The 21,344-nt window shown below is 43.8% G+C and overlaps 9 protein-coding genes across 9 annotated transcripts; 6 read left to right on the top strand and 3 right to left on the bottom strand.

Annotated features, from left to right (window-relative positions):
- Positions 1-116: 116 nt before the first annotated feature.
- On the top strand, positions 117-2,426 carry K450DRAFT_195860 (uncharacterized protein; the record flags this gene model as incomplete). The annotated part of the gene is made up of 6 exons (XM_051584507.1): positions 117-205; positions 288-724; positions 853-882; positions 958-1,513; positions 1,611-1,624; positions 1,720-2,426. The coding sequence occupies 6 exons, from the start codon at positions 117-119 to the stop codon at positions 2,424-2,426; spliced, it is 1,833 nt and encodes a 610-aa protein (XP_051448569.1).
- Positions 2,427-2,956: 530 nt separating this feature from the next.
- Positions 2,957-4,410, top strand: K450DRAFT_289366 (uncharacterized protein; the record flags this gene model as incomplete). Its single annotated transcript, XM_051593557.1, has 4 exons — positions 2,957-3,123; positions 3,188-3,352; positions 3,432-3,445; positions 3,512-4,410. The coding sequence occupies 4 exons, from the start codon at positions 2,957-2,959 to the stop codon at positions 4,408-4,410; spliced, it is 1,245 nt and encodes a 414-aa protein (XP_051448568.1).
- A 1,268-nt stretch (positions 4,411-5,678) lies between these two features.
- Positions 5,679-7,305, top strand: K450DRAFT_221736 (uncharacterized protein). Its single transcript, XM_051585780.1, has 2 exons — positions 5,679-6,641; positions 6,716-7,305. Exons 1-2 carry the CDS (start codon positions 5,759-5,761, stop codon positions 7,168-7,170), a joined length of 1,338 nt encoding a protein of 445 aa, XP_051448567.1. The 5' UTR covers positions 5,679-5,758; the 3' UTR covers positions 7,171-7,305.
- Positions 7,306-7,376: 71 nt separating this feature from the next.
- On the bottom strand, positions 7,377-9,446 carry K450DRAFT_169273 (uncharacterized protein; the record flags this gene model as incomplete). Its single annotated transcript, XM_051584091.1, has 4 exons — positions 7,377-7,899; positions 7,971-8,306; positions 8,406-9,181; positions 9,258-9,446. 4 exons carry the CDS (start codon positions 9,444-9,446, stop codon positions 7,377-7,379), a joined length of 1,824 nt encoding a protein of 607 aa, XP_051448566.1.
- Positions 9,447-9,507: 61 nt separating this feature from the next.
- K450DRAFT_221731 (uncharacterized protein) lies at positions 9,508-11,145 on the top strand. The gene is made up of 5 exons (XM_051585779.1): positions 9,508-9,818; positions 9,922-10,041; positions 10,102-10,209; positions 10,278-10,808; positions 10,945-11,145. The coding sequence occupies exons 1-5, from the start codon at positions 9,602-9,604 to the stop codon at positions 10,956-10,958; spliced, it is 990 nt and encodes a 329-aa protein (XP_051448565.1). The 5' UTR covers positions 9,508-9,601; the 3' UTR covers positions 10,959-11,145.
- A 503-nt stretch (positions 11,146-11,648) lies between these two features.
- On the top strand, positions 11,649-12,762 carry K450DRAFT_221725 (uncharacterized protein). The gene is made up of 2 exons (XM_051585778.1): positions 11,649-11,693; positions 11,753-12,762. The coding sequence occupies exon 2, from the start codon at positions 11,925-11,927 to the stop codon at positions 12,687-12,689; it is 765 nt and encodes a 254-aa protein (XP_051448564.1). The 5' UTR covers positions 11,649-11,693; positions 11,753-11,924; the 3' UTR covers positions 12,690-12,762.
- A 355-nt stretch (positions 12,763-13,117) lies between these two features.
- On the bottom strand, positions 13,118-15,297 carry K450DRAFT_221717 (uncharacterized protein). Its single transcript, XM_051585777.1, has 12 exons — positions 15,225-15,297; positions 15,128-15,169; positions 14,943-15,060; positions 14,783-14,878; positions 14,545-14,689; positions 14,386-14,478; positions 14,205-14,310; positions 13,994-14,132; positions 13,801-13,914; positions 13,576-13,730; positions 13,436-13,503; positions 13,118-13,319 (listed from the first exon to the last, which is right to left on the bottom strand). The coding sequence occupies exons 1-12, from the start codon at positions 15,249-15,251 to the stop codon at positions 13,199-13,201; spliced, it is 1,224 nt and encodes a 407-aa protein (XP_051448563.1). The 5' UTR covers positions 15,252-15,297; the 3' UTR covers positions 13,118-13,198.
- A 1-nt stretch (position 15,298) lies between these two features.
- Positions 15,299-18,181, bottom strand: K450DRAFT_221704 (uncharacterized protein). Its single transcript, XM_051585776.1, has 10 exons — positions 17,647-18,181; positions 17,472-17,567; positions 17,127-17,363; positions 16,939-17,029; positions 16,564-16,877; positions 16,386-16,469; positions 16,216-16,315; positions 16,035-16,147; positions 15,842-15,967; positions 15,299-15,776 (listed from the first exon to the last, which is right to left on the bottom strand). The coding sequence occupies exons 1-10, from the start codon at positions 18,088-18,090 to the stop codon at positions 15,447-15,449; spliced, it is 1,935 nt and encodes a 644-aa protein (XP_051448562.1). The 5' UTR covers positions 18,091-18,181; the 3' UTR covers positions 15,299-15,446.
- A 324-nt stretch (positions 18,182-18,505) lies between these two features.
- Positions 18,506-21,178, top strand: K450DRAFT_221702 (uncharacterized protein). The gene has a single exon (XM_051585775.1). It carries the CDS (start codon positions 18,523-18,525, stop codon positions 21,013-21,015), a length of 2,493 nt encoding a protein of 830 aa, XP_051448561.1. The 5' UTR covers positions 18,506-18,522; the 3' UTR covers positions 21,016-21,178.
- The last annotated feature ends 166 nt before the right edge of the window (positions 21,179-21,344 follow it).

The following is a 21,344-nucleotide window of genomic DNA, read 5'->3' as shown; positions in this document are numbered from 1 at the left end:
AATTTCGTCCAGGACGGGCGTTTTGCAACATACTTTAGCCTGAGATACCAAAGTAATAAAAACAATACGATGTAGGCAAAAATCATATTCTCCGTTTGTTTGAATCTGCTTCCATTATGAAGTTCTCTCTCTATTTGGCTTCTGCATTGGTCCTTACCCTCACGGGTACTTCTGCGAGACCCGCAATCAAGGGAGCTCGTTCGTTGTATGTAGCTATCACGCAAGCATGAAGGACAACTTTAATGAGTATAAACAGCTAACAGAAATACTCCTGTTATTCACAATAGCGCTGCAAACAATGGCGGAGAACAGCAAGGGCAATATGGATCTGTGCCCCAAGCTGTCCACAATGCTGAACAATTACCTCAACAAAATGCTGCTGCAGATGTATCTGCAACCGTCAAGGAGTCAAACTACCTATTGACCGTTACCGTTCCCTTAGCTGAAGTGAGCTCCTCCGTTGTACTCCAGGAACTAGTTGCAAATATGCACATTACAAATGGGGTCTCTACAGCTCTTGTTCCTGTGGTAACTTCCGTTGCTTCCGCAGCCAATGTTGAGCCAGTTCAGCCGGTCAAAAGCGCATCGCCTGTAGCTGTCATCGAGGCAAAGCCTAGTTCAGATAAGCCCATTCAAATGGACGGCTTGCCTACCTTAATTCCCGGAGATATGGCCCGAAAAATGGAAGAAGTGCTTCCTGTTGCAGCTTCAGCATCTCTCAGTGGTAAGTCTTAGTGATAAAAACCGTTACATAGAGGCGAATCAGTCCTATCGAAACTTCCAGATTTTTGGAAAAAAGGAAAGTGTGGAGTGGTGAAGCATTAAAGCTGATTATATCTCCCAATTACTTAGGTAAGACCGTCGCGACGTCAACCATCACCTGTAAGAGCATTTTATAATCGCTAAATTTTTATCACCTGTCAAACTCTAACATTATCAATAACCCTATGCTTCCAGCATCTAAGACGCAAGGACTACCCACCTTCAACTTCGGATTTCTGCCTGTTGCTAGTACATTTGATTTCAATGGTCTCTTTAATCCCGCCCCAAAGCCTACCTCTACTTCACCTTCCAAATCGACATCTGATTTGAGTACTTCCATGAATCCATCCTCAAAGCCTACCACAACTTCAACTGCTACCCCTACATTTGACGTGAATGGTTTACTTAATCCCACTACAAAGTCTACAGTAGCTGCTTCTGCTACAGCCTCATCTACTACATCGACATTTGATTTCAATGCTTTTGTCTCTGCTGTACTTAACCATCCCACAAGTACTGCCACGGGTTCATCTACTATAGCTTCACCTACTACATCCACATTCGATCTCAATGCTTTTGTTTCTGCCGTATTTCATCCACCCACGAAAACCACCACATCTAAGGCTACTTCACCCACCTTCGATTTTGAGGGTCTAATTTCCGCTATCTTTAATCCTCCCACAAAGACTAGCACAACTGCTCACCCTACTTCGACTGGTTCGCCTTTCGGGTTTGACATCAGGAAATTCCTGTAAGTAAAGTTGTTTTAGGGTGAAATAATATGTTACTGTACGCTGTTCTAACGCAATCCCTCGAACTTTTCCTGAATGATGATACTAAATCCTTAGTAAAGATCTTGAAGGTACGTTGTAGTCGATCTTTTATTGCGTTCAAGGAAGTCATTCATATACTAAATTTATTTCCCATATTTTCAAATTGGTACCACCGTAAATTTAGACTTCATCGAAAAGCTTCTCGAATTCATTGACAAGTTTACCCACGACCATCTTTCCGATGGCAAGAAAATTGATACCTTCAATGTCATGGAGAAGAGCAAGCAACCGAACTTGGTATACACCTTCAAACTCTTTAGAGCTATCATTAATGATTCGCAAGCATCCCTCCATGCCATAACAAGCAAAGAGACAATCACTTTCCAAGATGTCCAAGCACTTGTTATGTCCACCCACAAAAGCTTGAACGAAGTTCGCCACTTGCAACAAGAATACGAAAAGAGCATGGGTGGAAAGAAATCCGAAATTGATCTCACTGCCGTTACATTTTTGGACCCCATCGAAATTGAGAAGGCCTTAAAAGCTAACGAAAAGGTCGATATATCTCGCATTACCATGTCTAGCGACCTGTTCTTGGAATACACTGAGCAATTTGTCCAAAAGGCTCAAACACTATTGGAATCTCTTTCTAAGGTTATTTCCTCCGGACCAGTCACAGATGTCGACGTACAAGCCGTTGCTACACCTACTGCTGAAGTTGGTTCCTCAAAATCCACCCCTAAGCCCGCAGAAGCGGTACAAGAAATTCCTCCTCAGTCCAATTTCGTTGCTGTCATTGCGTCTGAAGACAATTTTGAGGAGTTTGATAACATCGTCAATGATGCTACTATTACCGTAATGGCCATGACTGCTGAAGCAACTAGCCACTGAAAAGGTCGCTATTCGTTGTTTTCGTTTTAATACTGAGAGATGAGCCTTGTTATAATCAATAGAATCTTCAGTGCTCAAATAATATATTATTTATTTATCAATCATTTAATGATGCTCGATGTCGATGCCTCACGATCTTGGTCAGCGTACTTAAGTTAGCATTCCGAATATTCAGCTACAGAAGAAACATTTAACAGGGCGGGTCTGTCAGTTGGTAGCTTTTCGTTGTCCATGTCCTACCATTGAGCGCATGTAACTCATTCATACCTTGAAAAAAAGATATATATAAAAAATGCTTTATCGTATCAGTACAGCACAAACTTCCGTACCAAATTCTTGATGCCAAAATGTTCTCGATCTTTTCATCATAAACATTCCAAATATCCAAGCCTTTCAAAACTCTTAAAGAAATATACTTAAAGCATAATAAAAACGGTGTTTGACATACAGTTGATTGAAAAGTCAGCCAATGGTGTACGAATTTAACAGTATACATTCCAAACACCAAGATCATGCTATGAAATATATAAATGGATAAGATCAGGAAGCTAGAATTGGTAGGCCAAGTCTTTCTGATACCAATATTACTCCATATGAAATTGTCATTGTTCATCGTTGCCACTGCCGTCCTTTCTGCTATTAGCGTGTCGGCTCTTCCCGCCCAACAAGCAGACAAAAGCATCAATGCTAACATGAAGTAAGCAGTCGGATCAATACGTTTACTATTTCCTGCAGAAGTTCTCTAACGCACACGTTCACAGCAGCAATATGAAAGATGCTCGCCCCGCTGGTGTTGAGATGAAAAAGAGTGCAGCTGTTCCCAAGCTCGCTGGTGATAAAGCCAAGTCTAAGCCAGCTGTTATTGCTAATATGCCACATGTTTCTGAGAAGGTCCAAGCTACAAACCGCAAGCTTGCTGAATCAGTGTATGTTGATACCTTTCTATGTATTGTTAACTTGAACCTCTCATTGACAAATGAACCCCTTTTAATATGCATCATACAGTAACAAGTCTATGGGTACATGAAGTTTATTTTATAATTGCTGCAAATTTTTCGAGTGCTTGTCTAACGATATCTTTATAGCTACTCTTGAGGGCATCAGCTCAGACATGAACAAATACTTGGAGGACCATATCACCGATGCCAAGAACGTTGAGCGTACCAGCATTCTTTTGAACGAGGTTCAAGCAAATCCTTTTACCGTTCTCCTTGTCTTGATCAACCTTATCAGCAGAATGGAAGACGACATGAAGACATCTATTATGGCACCACTCATTCCAGGATCTCAAACCCCACCATCTAAATTTGGCTTCACTTCAGCAGAAGTCGCCGCTTTTGAGGATGCAATCAAGAAGATTATCACTGAGGCTGAAGGTCTCGTAGGAGAGTACAAGGCTGTTCTCTCAGGAAAGCCCGTCACCCACAAGTTCTCTACTATTACCTTCTTGAATGAGGCAGAGGTCCAAAAGGCTGTCAAGTCTAATGCTGCTACTGAACTCCCCAAAATTGATATCGGTAAGCTTCCCGATGCCGTCTGGCTGTCTTCCTGGGTTGAGATGGTTTCTTCTGAAGCCAAGAAAATTCTCAAAAACGTCGACGCCGCTGTCGCAGATGCTCTAGTTGCCGATACAAAGGTCAACGCTGATGAGACCAAGGTCGAAGAGCCTTTACTTTCAGTCTCTGATGCTGATATAGATTCCTTCGATGAAGTTCCCGCTGCTGAACCCACTCACATCAGCAAGCGCGACATGTTTGATGATATGGTTTTCCCAGCTCCCGTTACAGCCCCTTTTGTCCACAAGGAGGAACACGTGGAATCTCCAAAGTTCGCCAAGGTCAATAAGAAGGCCAAGGCATCACATCATAGCCACATGCCCGCTAAGTCTACCACTTACATGGCCGTTCCTTCTGATGTTGCTGACTCCTTCTCAGAGTTTGATGAAAGTGATGTTCAGGGCCCTGCGCCAACAGGATCATTCTAAAGAATGTCGTGTTCTCTCAATAACCATTGGTGTTTATCCAAATATCAGTCTTGTGAACGCATTTATATTAGATCCACTTGAAGAGAAAAAGGAAATGTTATTAAATAGACATTTGTAGATGGTTCAAACGCCATCAAAAAGATATACGCATTCTTCTATACCCGTAATAAATCACCAGTAATTTTTCCTATCAAGAACCAATGTCAGAGAGCATGGCGGCGCCTGTTATCATTATTTCATTTTTCATTTTCCCGTGCCATAGACATAAGTGTTGTTTGATGAATCCTTATCTCCTACGCAAGAAATCAAACGTTCGAATGCCAACTTTTGTTGCACCAGGTTTGTGGCAACGTTCTTGGTTAACAATAACGGCAGTCAAATTCCAATTCTGACGAGCATACTGAGTTTTGCCTGGTGGTTCAAGTCAGATTTAATTGCGGAATGCCATTGAAGAACCTCTTGTTCCATCTGTCAGAAGGGTTTTTGCTTGATCAAAGATGCTGCTACACTTATCGAAATTGCTGGTTACAATGTTGATGGTGCTGCTTATCCAAGGAAGCCCTGTCTTCAGTCTGCCCACTGACGACACTAATAACCATCGTGAAATGTAAGAAGCTTGAGACTGAGTCATCCTTATCTTATATCATGTAATAATGCCTTAGTTTTTTAAAGAGAGCGAGTAGAAATCTACCATGTCGTCGAGTCATGGCTGGATACATTTTTAACTGGTTGGCGATCTGACCACAGCACTGGGCATCAAAGCGCAGCTGCGACAGTGAAACTAGGTGAACTACCTGAACAAAAGTTATCTAAACCAAAAGACTTATATCTAGCCGCTGCGTCCGATGCTATGACTGTCACTCCGACATCTTCATCCACTCCAAGCATGTACAGGCTACTGAAGCATACAACGCCTATATAGAAGATACCCAGCCAGTCAATGAACTGAAACTAACACTATTACGGTCATTATACCATTAATATTGTCGTTCTATCGAGGAACTTACCATCACTCCATACAATATACCTATCTATACAACCAAACATTGCGTTGGCTAATACAACTGCTGTAGTTGAGGACGGGAAGCTTTTAGGCGACGGTGTAATAGCCCCAGTGTACAATCATGAATACATTCAATAGAAGATGTTCCCCTCCATTATTCCAGCGCTTGATACTATTGCAAAGACCCGGTGCTTTATGAATGAGAAAGAACATTTTTTTGTGAAAACCACCGTTGTCCAAATTGGGCAAGCGTTGGAATCCCATACATCATTTTGGTGGCTTAGTCCATAGGCCATAAATGTTTCATGGCCAGCACAAAAGAATCAGTTATTCAACATTGCGGAAATGGCTTCAAGATTGTTGCGAGCGTTTGTACCGCAAGTTCGGCAAACAAGACTTACAACTCGATTCACGTCGCAACGACTTTTCGCAACCGAGCGTTCCAACGTTGGTGAGAATGCCGGCCAAGGTTTAGCTGCCGAAGCGCTTGCTCAGAAAGTTGGCTCAAACGCAGCAAAGAAGGCTACCCTTCCTAAAGGCGACAAGAAACCCGCCAAAGCAGCTGGGCAAAAGGACAACAACTGGAAAATATATGCTGGTGTAGGTGGTGTCGCTACTGGATTGGTGGGTCTTGGATTCTTCCATTACGGTCGACCATTCGAGGATGGCCGGGAAGACAAGTATGCTTCGGAAAACGCACTTTTGGCCGCTGCACACCGCGCTCGCGACCGATATGAGGAATTCACCAAGACAATGAGCGAACCCATGTGGGACAAGTTGTTGCCAGATCCTCTTCCAGAACCATACAGACGCCCATACACACTTGTCATCAACTTGGACGACACTTTGATTCATTCAAGCTGGGACAAGGAACATGGCTGGCGTCATGGCAAGCGACCTGGTGTCGATTATTTCTTGGCTTACCTTTCCCAATTCTATGAAATCGTTATCTTCACATCGCAAAGCTTTGCAAACGCATTGCCTATTCTCGATAAACTCGACCCTTACCAATACGCTATGTACCGTCTGTACCGCGAAGCTACTCGATACGAAAATGGGCAATACATTAAGGACTTGTCACACTTGAACCGAGATCTCAGCAAAGTTATTATCATGGATTCAAACCCTCAAGCTTTCTCCAAGCAGCCTGAAAACGGTATCGCTATGAAGCCATGGCAAGGACAACCCAATGACAACGGTCTTTTGGAATTCATTCCTTTCTTGGAAGGTGAGAATATTGATTCGTGGGATAGAGCATAGGGTCTGGAGATTAACAATCCAATTTTTTTTTTTCATCGACAGCTATTGCTTTGACCAATGTTGAGGATGTTAGACCTGTTCTTGCCAGTTTCAGCGGCACCCATATTCCTGCTGAATGGGCTTCTCGCGAAGAACAAATGAATGCTATTGCTCGTCAAAAGTGGGAAGAGGAACAAAAGACCACTAAGGTCAAGCGCAACTTGGGGTCCCTGTTTGGATCCAGCGGTGCTGTTGCTCAGACCGAAAACGAGCCTCCGTTGACTTACCTCGAACAAATGCGCAGACACGTTCGTGAAACTTTCAATGCTGAGCACGAGCAGATGCAGAAACAACAGGATGAAATGATGAAGAAAGAAATCGAAGCACAAAAGCAGCAGATGAAAGAAATGAAGATGACTGTTTGGGAAATGATGGGCCAGATCTCTTCTGGTCAACCTATGGCTCCTCAACCGGGCCAACCTGAACAACCTCAGGCTCAACCACAAGCACAACAGTAAATAGCGATCCGTAGTCGGTGGTATTGTCTGATTAGCTTGATAGCATTTGTTATGCTGTATTAATCCGTGAGGGAATAGTATAATCCTGCAGCCCAAAAATAAAAATTACATAGAGATTTTCACCACTTTCACTTTGATTTGGCCAACACATTTAAATTAGGGTTGAACAGAAGAGTAAGCAGTATTATGTACCGAATGAATCTACTTTATTCTATGGCATCCAAAGCTGTTCCAAAAATATTAAGCAGTCTTTCGCCGCCTTCAAGACCAACACTAACACGAATCAAATGGCGGGCAACACCAAACTCCAAAGCCCAGTCGAGTTCGGTATAATGAGCCAAAATAGCGTAGGGGCTGGCCAGGGTGAAGTTGGTACCCAGTGACGGACCCTTTGCGATTTCCAAAGCATCGTAGAAAGCAATGGCAGCTTTCTCTGATTTAAGCACCACGGAGAAAAGGCCGCCATACCCTCCACTAGGGCATTTGAATGCTTCGTAATTTTCCTTGCAGACATATTTTGGATAAAACACATCGTCAACTTGAGGATGGTTCTTAAGGAAGTCACATAAAATCTCTGCGTTCACGTTGATTTGGTGGCATCGCTCCCTGAATGTTCTAGAGTTTCTCTCCAAAAAGATGGCATCCTCACACCAAAGGAAGTCTTCATACTCGGTGGACATGTAGTCTTTGAGTTCTTGATAGTGCTTTCTATTAGGATTGAGAACAAGACTAGGTGACGGAAAATTGGAATTAGGAGGCTTTGAACGTACACAAACAATAAAAAAGAACATGCTTCTCACCTGCCACCCATGACATTACTATCACCAGAGAACACCTTTGTCAAGCTACTGACAACAATGTCTGAGATGTCGAGTACGGCGATGTTTGAAAAGTTGCCAATGGTTTCGTCGATGATAATCAAAATATCGTATTTATCAGCCAAAGTTCGCAAACGTCGCAAGTTGGGAGTCTTTAGCAGAGGGTTGGAGGGGCATTCACAGAAGAGGGCCAAGAAGCGTTCACCGCCTTCAAGGCGGGCTTGTATATCATCAATATCCTTCTCCTCTCCTAATCCATAAAAGATACATCCTGGTCCAAACTTTTGAAGAATCTTAAGAGTATCAGTGTAAGGGAATCTAACCGCCACCAGGGAAGAAGATTTGTTGTTAATCATCAGCAGAGAAGTCAATAACACCCCGGTTTTTTCCTTTTGAGCCATTGAGAACCACGCTTACCCGTAGCATATACTTTTGCGTGTGGCATCGAGTGCACCCATAGCGAATCGGTGAGCGCTGAAAATAGCACTCATACCGCATGGGAAGAGGAACACGTCGGATTCGGATAATCCAATCACACCTCTTTCGCCTTGGCGCTTTTTCTGTTCATCAAGAACAGATAAGCTCTCCTCCAAATCCTCAACTTTCATGGTTTGCTCTGATTCGGTCATAACTCCAGCGATACGACGACGCAAGGCAACTTTAGCCTTGTCGGCAAACTTGAGATTAAGGTTTCGACCATAACGCTCCTCAACGTAGGTCAAATGTTCATGATCTGGAGTTTCGACATCCGGTGTAGCCGGGACTTCGGGTCCTTTGCGAGAATAGTGTCTGTGAGATCGGGATTTCGGCTTTGGAGCAAAGTGGAGTTGTTCAGGAGAACCATTGGATCCAGCCTTCATTTCAATTTCGGCATTCTCATCAAGGATTCTCAATGCATATTCTGCCATTCTCGAGGAAATGATATCTCCTGTATGCTGCCAGAAAGTCTTTGCAAATTTGAAAGCATCGCTTGGGAACAAGACAATGAAAATGGGAACATTTTGCATTTCGCTTGTGGTTGAGGTCGGTGAGATCTCAAACTCAGCAATTCGAATATCATTCACCGTGAGCTTCTTCTCAGCTCCATAGTATCGTTGCATGAAAGCACGGCATCGTCTGGCGGCATTGCCCGAAGGAAGCAGCAAGTTCAACTCATCCTGTGAGCCGAATTTTTCGAGCAATCGCTTTGCAAGCTATACAGAGCCAATGACGTTAGTCTACATTTGATCCTTAGAGGATACCAAGAAACAACATGGAGCGGCTGCTTACTTTTTGAATGGTGGGATGGATAAAGAATCTAGGGTAACCCAGTTGCATCTTGGAGAAGACTCGTTCAGCGCCTTCTTCGTAGTCAACGTTATCCTTCCATTTGGGGAGGTTAACAGACACGGCGTGGGGTTCGTTAGCAGGTATAGTGGATCCTAACTGTGTAGGGAATTCATAGTTGCGACTAGTCATGTCAGGCACAAGAGATTATAAATGATTGGGGTTCAATCAAGATTTTGAGTCAATCTCTCCTTTCTTGACTCAACTCCCAAATTGGCATCCAGCCCATCATCTAAGATGATTTTGACAGTCACAGCCATCATCTTTCCCCGGTTAGCTTGTCAACCATGGACAAGAAGGTAGTGAAGCTGGTGCATGCAGGCGATGCCGATCAGCTCGATAAAACCCTACAAGTTATAGATAAGGATGAAAAATCTCGCCTCTTGAGTACCATCTACACACATGGCGACTCGATCGCCCACTTCGCGGCCAGGGAGCATCAACTTGAGATCCTTAAGGTTCTCGCTCGGCATCAGTGTCCATTTGAAATCTCGAATGAAAACGGTACGATATATATAGCAATGATTTTAGAGAAAAACGTTGGGTCCGTTGAAAGGAGATGTATCTGAATTTTTTTTTTTGTTTTTGGCTTATTACTGCTATACAGGTCGACAACCACTTCACGAAGCAATTGGTTCTCAGCCATGCATCGAGTTTCTTGTTTCGGAATGTCAAGTCGATGTAAACGCCATGAAACGTGGAGACTGGACGGCAATTATGATTGCAGGTAAATAATTGTAGAGAAGAATAAGGTAAAGAAGGTATAAAAACTCATACTTCATTCAAGCTATGAAAGGATTGACTGATACTGTCAAGATTCTTTTGCATTATGGAGCACGGCTCGATATGGTTAACCGAGACGGATGGAATGCACTCCACTTGGCGGTGAAAGAAGGTGCGGAGAGCGCGACGTATTTTCGTAGCAATGTGATTGCCAATTGACTGAGACAATTTTTGATATAGAGTTCAATGATTTAAGCACTTATTTAATTGACAAGTACCCAGAGGCAAGTCTGGCAGTATCCAAATCTGGAAGGCTACCCGTGCAAACAGCAGCACGTTGCAACGAGGATAGTTACCTGACATTGTACCTTTTGACCCACTCGCCTCATGGTCCGAAAGCTATTTTAAACTACCAAGATAATTCCGGACAAAACTTGTTGCAAGATGCAGTAGCTGCTAAAAATAATCAACTTGTGCGGACGCTTATACAGGACTATGGAGCCGATGCTAACGTGCCAGACAAGCTGGGCAGAACAGCCATCCACCACGCAGCGATGATCGGGTGCATCGACATCATGGTGGTTTTGCGTGATCTAGAACGACGACATGGAACAGAGATAGATTGGGACAGGGCGGATAGCTGGGATGAATGGACGCCTCTTATGCACGCAGCGAGGGAGGGCCACAGTGAGACTAGCAAATTCCTGATAGAGGAATGCGGAGCTGATTGTTCAAAACAAGATAAACAAGGACGTACACCTGGGGATATTGGTAAGTCCGATGGAATTGTGAGATTGAGGGTTTCTTTGAGTCTGTCCTGGTTGACTTAATGTTCTATAATCTCTCTGAAATAACCTATTCATCCCACCTTTCGGGAATACAATTTTTTTTTTGAAAAAAAGCTCAGCGGTGGAACCATGAACTATGAGAATGGAAGTTGTGGATTTCCGGTGCATTACCTATGTCGCGCGCTATTTCATTTTCACTCTAACACCGGAACAAATCAGACATACATTGTCAGTATTGCAATTCGGTTGACCTGCATCCATTTTGTATAGAATTGACAACATTTATCAATATATGGGCATAAATAAAGTCCCTGATCACCATGGCTTGATGGATGGCGCCGATATCACGGCATCACGAAAGTTGGAAGCGAGAAAGTCCATTTAAAAATATAAACAAAGTTGGACTTTGAACACAAGGTGGAGAGGATGCCACTGAGCTTGAAACAATACATGTTATCGCCCCACTCCATTTTCGAGTTCCATCAGGCCATGTATTCAACCACCTCATGTATTCGCTCGAGTCCGAGCATATGTTAGTACAGCTTTCCAACTATCTGTATACCAGGAAAAGTTAGGATATTCCTGTTGTATTTAGCATCCCGCCTTGGCACAGAAGGGCTAGAAAGCATAATTCGGACGATCGTATGAACCAATCTATACTACCAATTAAGCGGAATTTACTTCCTTACAAGTATGTTCCACAAGTGAGTTCTAATGTTTGCCCACCACTTATCTTCGCTATGATCAGTCACTGGGTATGATGTAGGCCACCCATTTTTATATATAGACAATATCACCAGTTGCAGGCAGATATTCACAGGAAAAAAAAATACTACGAGATTTGGGGAGGAGGGGTGCAACAATCGTGGTAAGTGCACAGAGCTATAAATATGATATCCAATCACAGACAGTGCCTGACCCATTCAGTGTAACGAAATCTGGCAACGCACAAAAAAAAAAAATAATTACAGAAATAGGAAACCAATTCAATCCAGCACATATAAAATGCCTGCGGTTTTCCTGCACCCACCTCTTTGTGAAGCATTCCTTTCCTTTTGATTACCTCCTTTTTCTTCTCATATACATATACATAACCGTCATGCGTTTGTCAACAACCATCACAGCCTTTGTCGCCATGGCTGCCGCTGCTTCCGCTCAGCAAATTGCTCAAATTGTTGATTCCAGCAACTTCTGTATCTTCTTGCCACCCGTTGGCTCTGCCGACGTTAACATCGCCGACACCGAAACTTATGCTACTGTCCGTTGCGTTGGTGACGCACCTAAAGCTACTGGAGCCGGAACCCTTCCTTCGGGCTTCATCTTGTCTGCTCATTATGTGTCAACCTCCGCTTATGTCCAAATCACTGGACAAATCGATCCCTCAAAAGCCGGTTTGAACGTCACTGATGATGGTGGTCAATACGATGTCAAGGCCCCCGATGGTTCTTCTTGCGCTGGCTGGCAATACTATGTTAACTTGATCGAACCCTCTGGCAACGACTACTGCATTCGTTGCTGCAATGATACAGTCAACTGCAACAGAGGTATTTCTCAAGCTGGTTGTGCTCGTGTCGTCCCAGGTGACTACTCTGGTCCTGGTGTCTCTACTACTGCTTCTTCATCATCAGTTGCTTCTTCCTCTTCAACTGTTTCTTCCAGCGCTTCAAGCTCTACCCCCGTCAAGGCAGCCGCCACTGCTTCCTCAAAGGCAGCTACTACCCATACCGCAGAACCATCTTCTGCCAGCGCATTGCCTACCGATGCTGTCAGCGCTCAATCTGAAAGCGGTGCTGTCGGTATGATCAAGCCCGCTCTTGCCTCCGTAGCCGTCATGGCTGCCGCTTGTGCCTTCAACCTCTTCTAGATTTTTTTTTTTCCAAACCCTTCACCCATCCTAGCTTTGTAAAACTCTAAAAAAAAATCTCTCCCACCAAAGACATTTGTGCTTATCGCCACTGCATTTACATTCCTTCACCTAATGATACACACGTCTATTACTACCTTGATACCATCCCCCTTCCTTACCCCTCACACCATCCATGTACCTATTTTACTGCCCATTTTACCCCGATTCAGAAAATAATCAAATGCTTCAGATGCCTTTAGTATGTATTTACAACGTAGTAATATCTCATAAATCCACAATTTATGGGAATATTGAACTTTTTCGTTCTTTTTTTTTCCTTTTTGGCATTTATACAATATTGCATAAATGAAACTCTTCGAACAAACACCGTTTTAAACCACATGTCTTACTGCCGTTCTGGTGCTTTAAAGGCTATATGCCTTACATTGAATCATGGGGTAATGTAGCTTTTTATTGAACGAATGAAACACAAATGATCTATGGTGCCGTTTAGCGTGACCGATGCCTTATTCTTTCTGGATGATGATTGAGCTTGCTGCACCTCCACCGTTGCAGATAGCGGCAGCTCCAAATTGACCCGACTTGAGAAGATGGGTCAGGGTAACAATGATGCGAGATCCCGAGGAACTACAAGAAGTGTCATAAGGAGGAAGATGTAAGGAGAAAATACAAGAAAAGCTTATTAGCATTCCAAAGCAACTTCAGGAGACTCGCGAGGGGGGATCGCGGTAGAGAGAACTTACCCAATAGGGTGACCGAGAGCTACAGCACCACCCGCTACATTGACCTTGGAAGAATCAAGACCGAGAATCTAATAATAATATAACCATTATGTTTAGCATACATGGTAAAAGTCTGTCATGTCAAGGGGTTGACTACAAACCTGTTCGTTAACACGAGCAACAACACTGAAAGCTTCATTGAATTCAAACAAACTAATGTCGCTGAGTTCAAGACCTGCACGCTTGAGGGCAATGGGAAGGGCTAGAGAAGGTGCAATGGTAAAATCAACAGGCTTGGTGGCTGCATCAGCATAAGCTGTTCGGAAGGTAGTGCATTAGATCCAGTGGGGGTGGTCAAAAGGAGAGTACGGGAGGGTGGCACTTACAGACAATACGAGCCAATGGCTTGACACCAAGTTCTTGAGCCTTTTGACGGGTCATCAAAACAAGAGCTGAAGCACCATCATTGATGGTACTAGCGTTTGCAGCCGTAACAGTTCCTATAGTGGACGAAATGTTTGAGTCATTGAAAAATTGACAAGCCTTTTTTTATGAGAAGTTTCGCAATCCGCTACTCACCGTCCTTCTTGAACACTGGGCGAAGGGTAGGAATCTTATCGAACTTTACATTTTTGTATTCCTCGTCCTCCTTGATGATGGTGTCACCCTTCTTGCTCTTGATCGTGACAGGAGCGATTTCAGCATCGAAGACTCCGTTCTGCAGAAAGGTGTATCAGTGGTAGATCAAGCAGAGAGATACACTAGCTCACCCTTATGTCTGGCGACTCACCTTCCAAGCTTCAGCAGCACGCTTGTATGATTCAATGGCATGCTCATCCTGTGCTTCACGAGATATCTTATAGTTTACGGCGGTGTTTTCAGCGCAGTTTCCCATACTACAGATCAGATGAATCAATATGCGTATTTGCCTATGGTTTGGTTTTGAGATACAGAAATGTGATCAAACGTACTGGAAATTGTTGTAGGGGTCCCACAGACCATCCTTGATGATAGCATCACTCAATTGCTGATGGCCAAAGGCGATGTTGCGTTGAGAGTAGTAGCTATGAATTAGAAATGTGTCAGCGGAAACATTTGGCTCGGAGTTCGCAATGTCGGGGATAGCTTACGGAGCGTTGGTCATGCTTTCCATTCCACCAGCAAGCATAATATCACGCACACCGAGTTGAAGATTTTGAGTGGCCATCATGACAGCCTTCATACCGGAAGCACACACCTTGTTGATGGTAGTAGCTTCGGTTGATTCAGGGCAGCCTATTAAATGGACGTTTTACCAATGTCAGCACGTGAAAAATTGTCAGCAAACCCAGGGACAGACCCCTCGCAAGAGGTATCAAAACTAAGTACCTGCAGCCAAAGTAGCCTGGCGAGCTGGAGCTTGACCAATATTAGCTTGGAGAACATTGCCAAGGTACACTTCTTCAATCTGCTCGGGCTTGAGACCTGCAAGGATTCAAGATTAAAAAGATGGAGACTTGACATGCTCGTAATAAACCTAATCTAGTACCAGCACGATCAATGGCAGCTCTGGCCGCGATGGCACCAAGTTGAGGAGCAGAAAGTGACTTGAAAGAGCCATTGAAAATAGCAACAGGAGTTCTAGCTGCACTGACAATGACAACTTCCTACAATACAGAAACTACTGTCAGCACCTGTACGTAAAGTGGCCAAAAGTTCGAACTAATACACTACATTGAGACCGCGGGAAGCTTGGGTGGCAAAACCACGAGCAAACTATGGAATGGTGAGTTGGGTTCTTTGAAAACCAGATTATATCTATCTAACTTACAGTAGTTGTTTTCAAAGCAGAGAACATGGGAGAAAAGGTGGAGGTAAAACTATGAAAGCGCAAGCTGGCTGACAAAAGTGAAAATTTAAAAATAATGTAGCTTTCCCACGACCTGCTAATGCTGGCTGGCTGGGTCACATCCCAATCCTTCACCTGCGTCCATCCTCTCGCCCCAGGGCAAATTTACTCATATCTTGTTCGATGTAATGCAGATGAATTAGTTTATTCGGATAAGAGTTTTTCTAGCCAATACAGTAACACTTCGAGCACCTTATTCTTGCCCGCCGTATTACCAACATTCCATATCGTTTGGCTGCTAGTTTCTATCAAAAACGTTGATGTTACAATACCAAATGCATATACTACAAGGGTATATAGTGCAAATGTAATGGTGTTGGCTACTATGCGATCGTCTGATTTTCGCATCAGTTGCAGTACTTGAGCCTTGTCTGGCATGGAGCTCTTTCGAACTATCGTTTGGGATGGTGGTGATTGTGATTGAGAATTTAATGACGCTTGCTGATTCAGCAATAGCAAAGGTTGAGCGTTTGGCTAAGTTAGAGGAAACGATCAGTACACAGGGACGCATATTACCATGGAAAATCATGAATGCTTACATCGTTTAGGTCGTACACCAGCCGAGATCTTCGAACCCTCTCCGCTCGACGCTGTCGAACACCTGGTCGCAGGGAATTCATGTCTGAACCAGTAGAGGTTGCGCTGTGCCCGTCGAAATCCTTATCCTAACGTTAAGAGAATGATTAAAAAACAATCATAATAGTATCAAACATTGATCAAATAGCCACATACGGATGGCGGGGGTGGTGTAGTTGGAGCCTTTGATCGCAGATCAGCAAGTTCAGTGACCAGAAATTTGTTTTCCCGTTGTAGTGCCTTCCGAAGGCTGTCGAGCTCGCTTTTAACTAGGAAGAGAATCAATGGTAAGACAATGAAAGCACTTCAATGATGAAAAGTATCCCTTTGTGCTCACCCTTGTCTAAGTCCTGCATAGCATCATTTGCCTGAGCTTTATAAAAGTCCTTTTCATTTTCGACGGTTCGCAGCCGTTCCGTAGCATCCTGCTGCTCTTTCTATATAACAAGGTCGAATAAGATTCTATGCAACATTGAGGACGACTGATACTCATCAGACGGTACGTACCACCATATTCACGAACTCATCGTTGTCTCCTTGAAAAGGGTTCTGTATGGTATTGTAATGCATTGCTAGTTCGGATTGCAAGTCCTGAGAAAAAGTTACGACAAGTCAATCACATTGTCGATGCGCTGCTGGCAACAGTCATGTAAACTGATCAATTTTATGTGGAAGTGAGCCGTACCTTGATGTTATCCGCCATATCGGATCGAGACCATGACCGCTGATGTCGACTATTTCTGGCCTCGTCTAAATCATAACTTAGTTCATCAATCACTTGCTTGAGTCGTTCGTTTTCACACCTTTGCTCTTCTAGCTTCATATGAGCAGATTGTGACATAATGAGCTCTTGCTCAAGCTGGAATTGCATTTCCACTAATCGATCGCGCTCATCCATCAATTGGCGGAACTCCTTATTCATATGTGAAAATGTCTCTTCTGTTTGTTCCAAAAGCGTTTCTTTGCTCCTTAGAGCATCCTGTAACTTCTGAGTTTCTCCTGTGTAAAGATTAGATATTGCAGGTTGATTCTAATAAGAGCAAAGGTTATCAGGTCTTACCACATTTCTCGTCGACTAATTGCTTCAACGAGACATATACTTGCTTATGATCAGATTGAGAAGATTGTATTTGTGCAATATGCGCTTCAAGCTGGAAGAGTAGGCAAATAGAATGTGTTCAATTGGTTCATTTGTCAGTGCATAATACAACCATGCGAAAAAAAAAAATCGAAGCAGCTCATATTTACCGCACTGATCTGATCCAAACTATTCTTCTCTTTGCCTTTAAATTCTAAAATTTCTTTCTTCTGGTTGTTGATATTGTTGTTCATATCATCTACAAACGTTTGTAGTTGTGCGATGCGTGATTCATTTTCATGTGTCATACTAGCCAAACTGCGCTCTGATTCTTTCAGTCGCTTCGTGAGCAGTAAGGTTTTTTGATAGTAGAGAGACATCTGTTCGACTTCAGCATCATCCATCATCTAAAAAAAAAATTAAAAAAAAATGAACATGATTAGTACACAAGACTAAGCGGACGTGGCGGGACGCCATCGACATTTTCGTTGGCTGCAAAACATAGCGGGTCTAACCTCTTGTTCAAGGTCGGAAGCCGACCAAGCGGATATGGACATATTATCATCTGTGGGTGATGGCAGACTATGATTTCGAGAAACATCGTTCCACGACTACAGTCAATTTACAAGTGGTTAGTCTACCATGCTGTGGTCTTTTTGACATAACTGCCTGCTAAGAGCCATCCCATACCTTGGTATCTATATCGAATGGCTCATCCAAGGAAGGTGACCTTGAAGTTCGGAGCCTCTGTGTTAATGGTTTGATATGACGAAGTGGTGCAGAGGTCCGTGGACGTATAGAGGGGCTAGGGATATTAGAGGTATGCGGGGTATCCTGGTTACTATTATTTGGCGAGACCAACTTGACGAGGTTCATGATGTCTTCTGGCGACATATCCAGGTCAGGGTTGGCCAGGGTAAAAGGTTGGATGGCTATTCGTTGTTCTTGGGTCAATAGTGTGACCTGGTTTTCTTGTTCATACTGATCAATGAGGGCCAATAGATCTCTAGTCAAGATGGTGCCTTGCTTTCTCTCATCATAGTTTGCAACCAAACAAGTGAGCTGAGCTTTCAGGACAACCATTGGAACACCATGTGAATTCGAAGGGTCTGATGCTGGCATCAAAGGGGTCATGCTACACCTTGCTCTTAACCGAGCATTCAATGCGTTACAAATATCAGAGGTTGTTGGGAAGGTTGTTGCAGAGTGCCACAGCCAAAAACACGTGTCAGAGCTCCTTTTATTATCTATTAAGTAATTTTTTCATTCTGCAATATGTCGATGAATGGAAGCGATAAGTGTCAAAAGGATTTGATTAAAGAATGATGATTATTTTATATAGATTGCATCTTCTTTACTTAAAAGTAGTTCAATGGGTTGATACATTCAGTTTCTACGCCCCAACCCACGCCAATGCAATCCCCCAGCCAAACCGACACTATCCGCTGGCACTCAATTTCTCTTTTCTACGGTAGAAATAATGAAAAAATTGCACTGTGTACTTTCCAGGACCAACAGTCAAACAAAAAAAAAAAAAAGTTGTTAGGTTACTTGTTCATTAATCCAATGCTATGCCGACGACTCTCATGTCGTCTGTGGTGGCTAATAAGAGCTTCCACACCACCACCAAGAATACTGAGGAATCCACCATCCACTCGTTTGTATACGGTTAATGCATTGCCGAATCGCATCGCACCGATTTCACGTCCATCGGTATCGCCACCGCAGCATTTGGATAAGCACTCCAGTGAACCAACACATCCCATTGTACAACAACTGCGAACAAACTTATACCACTATACCAACAAAACGGTTAGACTGACTAAAATTTCCAATATAGCCCGACGGAGCATCCTACGAAGGGAACGACGAAAGCAACTAGCAGACCTCTATGGTCAATTGCGACAACAACCAGAATTGCTTCGAAAAATTGCCCGGAGAGATATGATAGCTTTGGTGAACGCCTTTGTGCCTAGTCAAAGTATCCAAGGAACCAATACCGCCAAACAGCTGACGTTACAAACCATCAAGATTTTACAAGACATGGAGGCTTTCCGAGTATGTCGTTTGAGTACCCAGGAGCTGGAGCTATTGATCAAACTGCATGTTTCCATCGATGAAATTCATGCAGCAGAGGCTATAGCCCATCGACTCGAAGCAAAAGGTCCGTTGAGTAGTGGTATGCGGGAACAACTGGCGATTGCGTTGGCTCGCCAAGGTCGTGTCAAGGAGTCCGATGCCATGTGCGAATCTACACCCAACTTAAAAGTATGTGCCGAGCAAGTCAATACGCTGTTGAAGATGAATGAAGTTTCCGGTGCCGAAGCGGCTATCCAAAAGCATCAGGTCACCAGTCCCGGCCGAAGTGTTATGGATTACGGTCTTGATCGACTTATTACTCACATGGTACGAGAAAGTCGGGATACCATCCTGGCGATTCACCTTTTTCAACGAAAACGAGAACTTGGTTTATCTGGGGCATCGGTTGCACGCCTCATTACCGACCGCTGTATGTATACCATGCAACCGGATCTAGCTTGGTCATTACTCGAGCTTGCTCAATCAACAGAAGATCAAAAGAGTGTCATCGGTATCGCAAATGGAATGATCAAGCAATATGTCGCCAAACAAAACTTGACCCACGCCATGGAGATTTACAATAATACACGCACGGGTAGTAAACGCAGGTCGCTACTGCCACTTGTCACTCGAAGAGATTTAATGGTGGCTTTAGCGCATAGCAACAGAGTAGCAGATGCAATGATTCTGTTTCGAGACCTCGACAAAGCAACACCCTATCGATTCAGCAATGGCGTTTATCATACCTTGTTACGAGGGCTGATTGATGGTCATGCAGCCAAGGATGTTCGCTATGTGTATGACCGATTACAACGACGAGGAATTATACCCAACCTGGACACGTTCCATGTACTAATGACATTCTGCGGGCGTTCTGGTGATACGGCATTTGCACAACTGGTGGTTCAAGATATGGCCAAGCGAGGGTTTACATTATCGCACAAGATGTACACGTCTCTCATGGCATGTTATGTCCAAGCTGGGGATTCACGCTCTGCACTTGCCGTGTTCAAGATGTTTATGGAACAATCCGAAGAAAAGCCAGATGCCCACGACTTTAACGTGCTTCTGCGAACCGTCATGACCCCCAAGGTGTCGGCTGAAATTGCCAATCAAAAAATAGTTTCAATATTGGAGAATATGAAGCGACTGAATGTTATGCCTGACGACTCTACCATGATAACATTACTACAAATATATGACAAGGTTGCACCCAAGCAAGCGGATGCATTGTGGTCTCGAATTGTGAGCACAGGAATGCTACCCAATCTCAAACCAGTTCGAGTCAGCAATGTCATGTATACCAGAATGATTCAAAAGGTGGGGGTCTTGGCTGCGGCAAAGCATTTCTTTCAACAGCAACAAGAACCTGCGCGTGTGCCTCTCGATGGTATGACCTACAAGATCTTTCTCGATGCTGCCACTGTGAGTCCTGCCACCATGGGTTTGGCGAACAAGTTCTACCGCGACATGCGATTACGAGGCATTAAACCTCCTCTGTCCGTGTATGAGAACATGATCAGCGGATGGTCGCGCAAGTGGCAGATTAGCAAGGCCAAACGAGTGATGGTGGATATGGAACAAGATTATCAAATTCGTTCTGGACTATCAGCATGGACGCGGTTAACAGATGGATTTCTGGCCAACAACCAAATCGAAAGCTTGCACAAACTTGTCATGCAGGAGATGATTGCTGAGCGTGGAATCCTCCCTGATGCATTTTTAGAACAACGTATGGTGAAAGCGCTCAAGGATCATAACCTACATACGGAAATGGATGAATTTTTGAATACCTTGGCTGTCATCCGGCAAAACAAGCAACGCAAAGCTTTAGCCAAGACGAGCCGAGACGCTGCAAGTCGATCACCCCGTCGACTCGTTCGCATTCCTCGTCGTCAACATCGTCCCTCCCATACACAGTCCACCACCACCACTGAGCACAGTGACGCTGATCAGCAGTATCAAACCAATCATTTTTGATGTGCCGCGCCCCTAGGCTATTTTGTAACATAGACTTTGGGATTGAAAGTGCATGCTTTCATCCTATTATCAATAAAAACTGAGAAACAGCTTTAATAGCACGTTTACATAAAATGAAAGTTACAGCTGAATAACGTCGCTATGGAAGCGGTCAGAGTAGGACCACGTAGAAATGCTGAGATTTTAAAATTTTAGTGGCTAATCTTTGTGCTGCCCAATGTTATCTCCTGGCTGACACACAGCAGACTGGCTGGCGCATGTCACGGAGGTTCCTTTGTCATTATGCTTTTTGTGCCTGAGCACTGCATTTTAGCCTTGGAGTATACGTG

The sequence above is a fragment of the Umbelopsis ramanniana genome, assembly GCF_025399195.1.
Source record: "Umbelopsis ramanniana AG unplaced genomic scaffold K450scaffold_4, whole genome shotgun sequence".
NCBI classification, from domain to species: Eukaryota; Fungi; Mucoromycota; class Umbelopsidomycetes; order Umbelopsidales; family Umbelopsidaceae; genus Umbelopsis; species Umbelopsis ramanniana.
The sequence above is the reverse complement of the archived record's forward strand: the minus strand, read 5'-3'. Positions and strand labels throughout refer to the sequence as shown.

What these genes read in the sequence shown, in the direction of transcription:
- K450DRAFT_221704 (XM_051585776.1), bottom strand. Translation starts at nt 18,090, where the DNA reads ATGACCCCTTTGATGCCAGCATCAGACCCTTCGAATTCACATGGTGTT. An exon ending in CATTCGATATAGATACCAAG is followed by an intron (nt 17,568 to 17,646) that starts GTATGGGATGGC and finishes AATTGACTGTAG; the next exon opens with TCGTGGAACGATGTTTCTCG. An exon ending in ATATGGCGGATAACATCAAG is followed by an intron (nt 16,470 to 16,563) that starts GTACGGCTCACT and finishes ACTTTTTCTCAG; the next exon opens with GACTTGCAATCCGAACTAGC.
- K450DRAFT_221736 (XM_051585780.1), top strand. Translation starts at nt 5,759, where the DNA reads ATGGCTTCAAGATTGTTGCGAGCGTTTGTACCGCAAGTTCGGCAAACA. An exon ending in ATTCATTCCTTTCTTGGAAG is followed by an intron (nt 6,642 to 6,715) that starts GTGAGAATATTG and finishes TTTCATCGACAG; the next exon opens with CTATTGCTTTGACCAATGTT.
- K450DRAFT_221731 (XM_051585779.1), top strand. Translation starts at nt 9,602, where the DNA reads ATGGACAAGAAGGTAGTGAAGCTGGTGCATGCAGGCGATGCCGATCAG. An exon ending in TGAAATCTCGAATGAAAACG is followed by an intron (nt 9,819 to 9,921) that starts GTACGATATATA and finishes ACTGCTATACAG; the next exon opens with GTCGACAACCACTTCACGAA. An exon ending in GACGGCAATTATGATTGCAG is followed by an intron (nt 10,042 to 10,101) that starts GTAAATAATTGT and finishes ACTTCATTCAAG; the next exon opens with CTATGAAAGGATTGACTGAT.
- K450DRAFT_221702 (XM_051585775.1), top strand. Translation starts at nt 18,523, where the DNA reads ATGCTATGCCGACGACTCTCATGTCGTCTGTGGTGGCTAATAAGAGCT.
- K450DRAFT_221725 (XM_051585778.1), top strand. Translation starts at nt 11,925, where the DNA reads ATGCGTTTGTCAACAACCATCACAGCCTTTGTCGCCATGGCTGCCGCT.
- K450DRAFT_221717 (XM_051585777.1), bottom strand. Translation starts at nt 15,251, where the DNA reads ATGTTCTCTGCTTTGAAAACAACTACT. An exon ending in AGCTGCCATTGATCGTGCTG is followed by an intron (nt 14,879 to 14,942) that starts GTACTAGATTAG and finishes GAATCCTTGCAG; the next exon opens with GTCTCAAGCCCGAGCAGATT. An exon ending in GTGCTGCTGAAGCTTGGAAG is followed by an intron (nt 14,133 to 14,204) that starts GTGAGTCGCCAG and finishes ACCTTTCTGCAG; the next exon opens with AACGGAGTCTTCGATGCTGA.